This window comes from Ovis aries, chromosome 2 (assembly GCF_016772045.2).
Source record: "Ovis aries strain OAR_USU_Benz2616 breed Rambouillet chromosome 2, ARS-UI_Ramb_v3.0, whole genome shotgun sequence".
NCBI classification, from domain to species: domain Eukaryota; kingdom Metazoa; phylum Chordata; class Mammalia; order Artiodactyla; family Bovidae; genus Ovis; species Ovis aries.
In genome coordinates this window covers 243,126,840-243,134,949 of record NC_056055.1, presented here as the reverse complement: position 1 = coordinate 243,134,949, position 8,110 = coordinate 243,126,840, and the positions used below count along the sequence as shown (strand labels likewise).

General features: G+C 52.5%; 1 protein-coding gene across 1 annotated transcript in view; it reads right to left on the bottom strand.

Moving 5' to 3' along the window:
* Window positions 1-8,110, bottom strand: part of ASAP3 (ArfGAP with SH3 domain, ankyrin repeat and PH domain 3) — a 49,974-nt gene that overhangs the window by 20,469 nt on the left and 21,395 nt on the right. The window contains 4 exon segments of the mRNA XM_015093688.3: window positions 1,071-1,120; window positions 2,574-2,648; window positions 5,526-5,671; window positions 5,754-5,826. Coding sequence (XP_014949174.3) covers window positions 1,071-1,120; window positions 2,574-2,648; window positions 5,526-5,671; window positions 5,754-5,826 — 344 coding nt within the window.

The following is an 8,110-nucleotide window of genomic DNA, read 5'->3' as shown; positions in this document are numbered from 1 at the left end:
TTATTTCCTTGTGGGATCTTAGTTCCCCAACCAGGGATTGAACCTGGGTCATGGCAGTGAAAGCACGAGTCCTAACCACTGGACTCACCCAGGACCTCCCCCTCCTCCACTTGTTGAAAACGATGAAATGACAGTGCTACCCACACCGTGGATAAAAATTCTAACAAGAGAAAAGTACTAGATATCCCCCTGCAGGTCCCTAATCTTCTCCAAAGGATAACTTAAATTTTTTCCTCTTCTACTTCCCCATATTTTCCAAAGTTACGCATAATGAACACATATTGCTTTCCAAAAATGCAAGAGAAGCCAACGTTTCACAAAGAAGAGTAAACAGTGCCCCGAGGTTCAGTGGGCCCGGCTGGGCCAGGGAAGAGGGCTGGGGCCGGGACTTGGACAGAGTTTAGAAGGCAGAGCCCGAGGAGTCCCCACGCAGGCAGAGCTGGTCACTGGGCACCTGGGACCACTTCTGTAGCCATAATGTCCCAGTAGCTAGTGAGAAACCTGGCTGGTGCACACAAGAGGCCTGGGTATGGCCTTTCCTCCTCTGTGTCCAACTAAATGCTTACAGATACTCCCTGGTGTTGCAGAAACAGGATCACCGAACATGAGTCCCAGGTCTGCCTGTGCCGAACTGTGTGGCCTTGGGCAAGTAACTTAACCTCTCTGAACCTCTAATTCCTCCTTTGATAACTGGGATACCAATATCTCCCTCAGAGGGCTGGGTGAATGTGAGGATGGATGTCTGGCACTTGGAGGTGTTCAGTAAATGGATGCTCCTTTCTGTCTCTCTACCCACGTTGGCACCACCAAGCAGAAGGGTCTCTGAGAGGAGCATCTTGGGGTCCTTTCACAATAGCTCCTCCTTGGTTGTCTAGTGGTCAAGCCCCCAGACTCCTTTCAAGGTCTGGGCATAAACCAGCCCCCTCCCGTAAACATTTCTGGAGAGCGAGATGCCATGCACTTCCGGGTGACACACCCTGGTGGCACCTGGGTTCTTCCCCACATCCAGCCTCCTGCTGCAGCAGAAGCATCACTCTCCCAGACAAACCACCCTGGCCACAGTCACTTACATTTTGGCCTCGTAGTCCTTCCATGCCTTCTCCAGCTGCTTTTTGGAATCCTGTAGTTCAGAAAAGAAAAGAAAAGAAACAACAATTTGCCTAAAGAAGGTCTTGGGGTCTGGAATCAACAGGACACTTTGCTACAATTAGGGGGACCCTGTGTTTGCAGGCCAAGAGCCACCCTCCAACCAGCCCATGTTCACATTAGCCCTGACTGCAAACCTCATCTGCAAAATAAACCCCACTGACCCCACTTCTCAGAGCAGAGGCCCTCCTGCCAACTGACCTCTTCCCACAGTTGAAAGTAATCAGTCTGAACTGGTAGGCTCAGGCCTAGGATATTGGGGCTGTTTGCCGGGGTGGGGGGTGGGGGGTCTGCCCTGAGTCCCTTCCTTAGAAGATGGAGATCACCATGAGGAAGAAGAGGGAGGATAAAGATCAGAATCCTTCCCCTAACTTTGTCCCACTGTTTTCTCCTGCCTGGTTCTAGCTCATCCTTTCAACAGGAAGGTACGGGTTGAGAGACATATGCACAGAGGCGATAAGAAGTCTACCCAAGGCCACACAGCAAGCCAGAGAGACCTGGCTGATCCCTGGCCTCTTGTGCCTGGGCCCCATCCAGCGGGCTGCTCACACCCTTCAGAACATTCAGCTCCGACATTCAAGGTGTCTCAGTCTGCCAGGTGAAAAAGCTGCTGGTCTGGTCTGGGTGGTTCCCAGGCTGGTGCTTAGCCAGGCGGGCATGGCTCCTCCCCTGCGCCTTCTGGAGCAGACTTCCCAGGGAGATTATCCTGTCACTTTCTTTGAGCTCCAGTTTGCCTCCAACCAGGGGCTGCCTGGTGCAGAGAGCACAGCAAGCATGGGGGAGGGGAGTGGCAGGGTTAGGATCACTTTCTTTGAGCTCCGGTTTGCCTCCAGCCAGGGACTGCCTGGTGCAGAGAGCATGGGGGGGAGGGAGGGGGTCAGGAGCCCTGACCTTACACTGGCTCCTCCACTGACCAGCTGGGTAGACTGTAAGCAGGTTATCAAACCCCTGAGCCTCAGTTTCCTCAACCGCAAAATGGGCACGACAGCACCTACAGAACACACCTCAGGGGGCTGTTGTAAAATTCCATGAGCTATTTCCAAAAGGGCCCTGGCTCACCTAGGCTCACCCTAGACCTGGGCCCTGTTGTCTTCCCGGGGGGTCAATAATACAGGGACAGCACACCCACTGTGATGGAGAAGGAACTGGCACCCCACTCCAGTACTCTTGCATAGAGAATTCCCTGGACAGAGGAGCCTGGTGGGCTGCTATCCATGGGGTCTCACAGGACACGTGTCTCTTCAGCGGACATGACTGAAGCGACTTAGCAGCAGCAGTAGCAGCAGCAGCAGCAGCACACCCACCGTGACAGCTTCACTTGGCCTCCGTCCTCAGCCCAGCCCTGTCCCCCGCTATGGCCTCCTGCCTGCTCCCCTTCTCGCTCCGTCTCACCATCTCTAGGCACCCCTCCCCACATGGAAACTCACCTGTCGTCCGTCTCTCAGCTGCCCCTTCAACAGAGTGTCCAGGGGGAAAGAGACAATGTTGTTCAGGTTCTGAACCTGGAAGAAGCAGAGACCCCCATACCCCACCTTGAGCGGACGTCTGTCCAGCCCCACAGGGCTCAGGATACAGTGAAGCATCACCAGGACAGCACTGGGGTGAAGGAGGCAGGGGAGAGAAAGACAAGAAGGTGGAAGGGTACACGGGGTTGGCCTGTCGGCCTCTCGGGAAAGCTCTTGCCCTCCCCCGACTGATGGGCCTCGTGCCTCCACTGCCCGCTCCACTGCATCCACGGCCAGCCCTTCTCTGCTCCTTGGCCAGAGGGACACCCTCACGTCTCCTTTCTGACTCTCCGAGGTCCACCTGTGTGGCCCACCTGTTGTTTCTCCACTCCCTTTTAATGCGAGAACCCTTTCCCTATGGTCACGTGGAGTGAACATGGAGTCAGAGCTGACCAGAGTGCTCCATGGGGGGCCACTGTGATTGGCTCAGGAACAGGCACGTGACTCAAGCCAGCCAATCAGGATACTTTCTGGGACTTTTCTACCAGTCACGAGAGAAAGACTGTCTTTCTTCTGCAAGGTGTGAAGCTGGGCCTGCTGGGCCATCCTGCCCCTGGAGCAGAGACAGAGAGAAACCCTAAGAGAAAGAGAAGGAGCCTGAAACCAGCTGCACGCCTGGTCTTCCCATTACAGGGGTCAGTGAATTCTCTTTTTGAAAATCAACCTCGAGGGGCTTCCCTTGTGGCTCAGTGGTAAAGAATCCGCCTGCCGATGCAGGAAACACGAGTTAGACCCCTGATCCAGGAAGATCAGGCATTCCCCAGAGCAACTAACCTGTGCACCACAACATTGAACCTGTGCTCCAGAGCCTGGGAGCCGCAACTCCTGAGCCCAGGTGCTGCAGGTACTGAAGCTCAAGTGCTCTGCAGCAAAAGTAGCCACTGCAATAAGACACCCAAGCACTGCAACTAGAGAAAAGCCAGCACGGCCAAAAATAAAATAATAATAAAATAAAACAAAAAATTAACCTGAGGAATTCCCTGGTGGTCCAATGGTTAGGACTCAGGGCTTTCACTGCCAGGGCCAGGTGGGCCCAGGTTCAATCCCTGGTCAGGGAACTAAGATCCCACAAGTCGTGTGGCATGACCAAAAGCAGTAAAAAAGATTGGAAGAGAGAAAAAAGACTTAAAAAAAAAAAAAAGAACCTAGTTTGAGTTGAATTTCTGTCATTTGGCAACTCAAAACAGCGTATCTGAAATTTCAGCCCACCTTTCAAGATACAGCTCAAGTCTCTCCTCCTCCAGGAAGCCTTCCTGACTACTTCTTCCCATGGCCTGTGCTGATCTTCTCTTTTCTGAGCCATGGGAGTTCTAGGCCTCTGACCCAAACTGCTGGGTCCTTGAGTTTGTGCCACACTGTTGATCTTGCTTGGTGTCATCTCACACCTCAGTTTCCATCTCTTGGACTATATGGCTCTCCAAGACAGAGCCTGACTCTTCCCTGTGAACAGCGCCCACCACCAAGTAGACCCTCAACAAACATTAGTCTGACCAAAACAAGGGGAAGAGGAGTAAAGACAAAGGAGCCCCTGTTTACTGATTCAGTTGAACCCAAACACTGTTAAAGGCCTCTACTTGCAGGACAGGGTGCAAGGCAGTGCTACCCAGCGATAAAGTGATGACAGATGGCATTAGCTAACGTTTACTGAGTGCTTTCCCTGGAGCAGGCACTTGAGAAATCCTCATCACTGCTCTGTGATGTGGGGGCCATTGTTATCCCCATTTTATTTTAATTTTTAAAAACATTTATTTATTATTTGGCTTGCTGGGTCTTGGTTACAGCATGTGGGATCTAGCTTCCTGACCAGGGATAAAAACTTGGCTCTCTGCAATGGGAGCACGGAGTCTTATCCACTGGACCACCATGGAGGTCCCTTTCATTCCCCTGTTGCAGATGAGGCTCAAGCAGACTGAGTGACTTGCCCAGAGTCATGCACCTCGTGAGCAGCAAAGCAGGAACTCATGGCCCGAGTCTAAGCCTGATCACTAAGCAACTTGCCTTACAGAGATGATGTGGTCCTCACCTGCCAGGGAGGGCCCTGGTGGGACTTCAGCCATGAAAGCCAGCCCTAAAGCTATGGAGCCTGGGGCGGGGAGAGGCGTTTTCCTGGTAGGCAGTACCAGCAGGCTAATTACGCTTGGATGCTAGGTTCAAATCCACCTGCGTGACCTCAGGTGAGGTACTTAACCTCACATACTAGTCTCCTAGCCTGTGCAGAGGGGACAATGGTAAAACCAAGCCCACAGAGCTGTGCGCCAGGGTGGATGTGGACACACATGAAGTACTGAGAGCCGTACTTATACCTGGGGAGAGCTGGGGTCTTGGGGTGGCCTCGAGGTGTGGACTTAGGGAACAAAGCCATCTTAGGAAGAAACCAGAGGCCACTGGACCACATGCAGGAGTGAGAGGTTTACTGAGAGGAGGCGCGTTCTAGGCTTTGAGGGCAAAGTAGGTGTGCTCGGGAAAGCAGAGTACAAAGCAGGTGAAGGAGAGGCAGTGGTGCAAAGACAGGAAGCAGAGCTGGCCTTCCCCTCTCTCAAGCCTCCTCCAGGGAGCCCTCCCTCACGTGGGCTCTTCCCCACCGTGAGACCTCTCGGCTCCTACGTGCTCACCACAGAGGAGGAGGAGGAAGGCAGGGAGGGAGAAAGGGGAGGGGAGACATCAACAAGAAATCAGAGAGGATGAAGAAAGCAAACGGGAGGTCAGAAGTGGAAAGGGACCTCAGGTCATGGGTCAGAGGTCAAGGGGGACTAGAGGTCAAGGGCAAGCTGAAAGAAGGATGGAAACCAGCCCTTTCCCAGTCAGAGTTTTAAGCCACAGATTAGATTTGCCCTGAGCCTGGGCTGAGGCCGACGGGGAGGTGCAGGGCCTCACCAGGTTCTTGAAGAGCGCAGCTACCTCGCGGGTGAACACGGCCAAGTTCAGGAAGCCGGTGGACAGCTCATGACTGTTCTGGGACAGGTGGCTGTTGCCCAAGGACTCCACGGCCTCTCGGTACTGCTCCTCGTTCTCGACGTGGCCTGTGGAGGCGCAGAGTTAGGTCCGGGCTGGGGCCGGGGACGGGGCTGCCTTGGCCAGGCTGCTACTGGCAGGCTCACTCACCCAGGCCGGAGCTTTGGATTGCACGCACAGCCTTCTTGATTCTCTGCAAGATGGCCTGGTCTCCTTCCAGCATCTGGAAGCAAATGTGGACAGAGGTTCAGGGACGCTTGGCTGGGAGGGCTGCCCAATTCTGTGATCCCGCCCTCCAAACACACACAGAATTTCCTCCCTAGGGGCCCCCTGCACCCTCACCAAACATAAACAGACCACCTTCCCTCACCCGGACCACACAGGAAGCCACGGGCCAGTCACACCCCTCCAGGAAGACTTGCGGGACAAGTAAAGGCAGTGATCCCAAGGCACGTGGCGTCGTGGGATATGCCAGGCTGGGTTTGAATGTCGACTCTGACACTAACTAATGTGTCAACCTAGACACACTATTCACTTCTCTGAGCCTCGGATGCCTGGTCTGCAAAATGAGGATGACACTACAGAGTTGCTGAGAGAGTGAATGGTTTGATGAATATATACATAAGACTTAGCAAAATACCAGAGGAAAGAATGTGGACATCTCTATAGTCTTATTTATTATTTTATTTGGCTGGGTTAAGTCTTAGTGGTGCCATGTGGGTAATTTTGTTGTATCACATGGGATCTTTCATTGCAGTGTGCCAGCTTCTCTCTAGTTGTGGTGAGCTGGCTTCTCTAGTTGGTGGTGCATGGATTTAGTTGTCCCGCGGCATGTGGGATCTTAGTTCCCCGACCTGGGACTGAACCCACATCCCCAGCATTGGAAGGCAGATTCAGAACCACTCGATTACCAAGGGAAGTCCCGACATCTCTATATTCTTGAAAGATTCAGCTGGGGAACACTTGTTCCCCATACCCTAGGCTCAATAAGCAGTCATGTGAGGATGAGGAGGAAGAGGCCAGGATACCAGTGGAGGGGGGGGATATGAGGAGGGTCGAGGGGACACTGAGCCCCCTATGGACAGAACTGGTGGGATGATGTCAGGCAACCCAACCCCAAAGTCCAGGGGTTGCAGAACAAACAGTCAGACTGTAGGGAAGCCAGAAGATGTGATGGGAAGAAACAGGAGTCACATTTTCCTGGGGGCTCAACCCAGATGGAAACCTCCCAGACACACTCCTGTTTTAGTGGGGTAGAGAAATTGCCAGTCTCATGAAACCCTCATGAAATGCAGAGTCAAGTGGGAAATGACAGAATTAGGGCTGCAAAGGGCCCACAGATCCATAGGTGAGGAAAACAAGGCCAAGAGAGGGAGGGAGTCTTGCCCAGAGTCAAAGAGTGGGGCAATGTCTGAGCTGGGCTTTCTGCGGGTGCCCTGGGACAGTGCTCCATCCACACATGACGGCCCCATCTTGATCCCAGGCCCCATACGTTTCTTCCAGTGACTAAAATGGAATCAAAATGTGATCTCCAAAGAGTTACTTCAATGTGACAAGGGTTAGCAAACATATTTGGAATGGTATCTGCAAAGATTTTAAATGAAATTCATAGGACATGCAAGGGACAGATCTTGGAGGCAATGGAGTGTTCTGGAAGCCTTGGGGATGTGGGAAGCCTCTGGAGGGAGAGGGGTCTGGTCTTGAAGTACAGTTCCACTGCACAGATGCTGTGTGACTTTGGTCAAGCTCCTCTTCTTTCCAAGCTCTCTGATCAGCTGTTTGTAAAATGCAGGAAATAATGCCTACCTCTCAGGACCATTATGAGGATTGTACGTATGAGATGATGCACATAAAGGGTTTAGTTTGGGTTTCCCTGATAGTTTAGTTGGTTAAGAATCTGCCTGCAATGCAGGAGACCCTGGTTGGGAAGATCCCCTGGAGAAAGGATAGGCTATCCACTCCAGTATTCTTGGGCTTCCCTTGTGGCTCAGCTAGTAAAGAATCCACCCGCAATGCGGGAGACCTGGGTTCGATCCCTAGGTTGGGGAGATCCCCTGGAGAAGAGAAAGCCTACCCACTTCAGTATTCTGGCCTGGAGAATTCTATGGACTATTCAGTCCATGGAGTCACAAAGAGTCGGACACAACTGAGTGACTTTCACTTTGGTGGGAAGCACAGAGTGTGTCCTCAATGAACAGTCAGCAGTTGCTCTGATGCTAGAAAGCACCCATCAAATTCTAGGTACTTTTCCTCCAGGTAATATAAACCTAATGGTCTCTTTCCCGAGTATGGCCTTGAGATAACTTTCATGTCTGGGACCAGTAGAGGCCCACCTAGGGCTGAAGAAAGAAAGCAAGCTGAGGAATAAGGGAGACTGGGAGAGGAGGCCATAACTGACTCAGCAAAAGAACTAAAACACTTCTACTTGAGAGACAAAGACAAGAGGAGAGAACACAGACAGGGCTGTAGTTCCTGAAGACGCAGGCTGGGAAACACGTGTTAGCCAA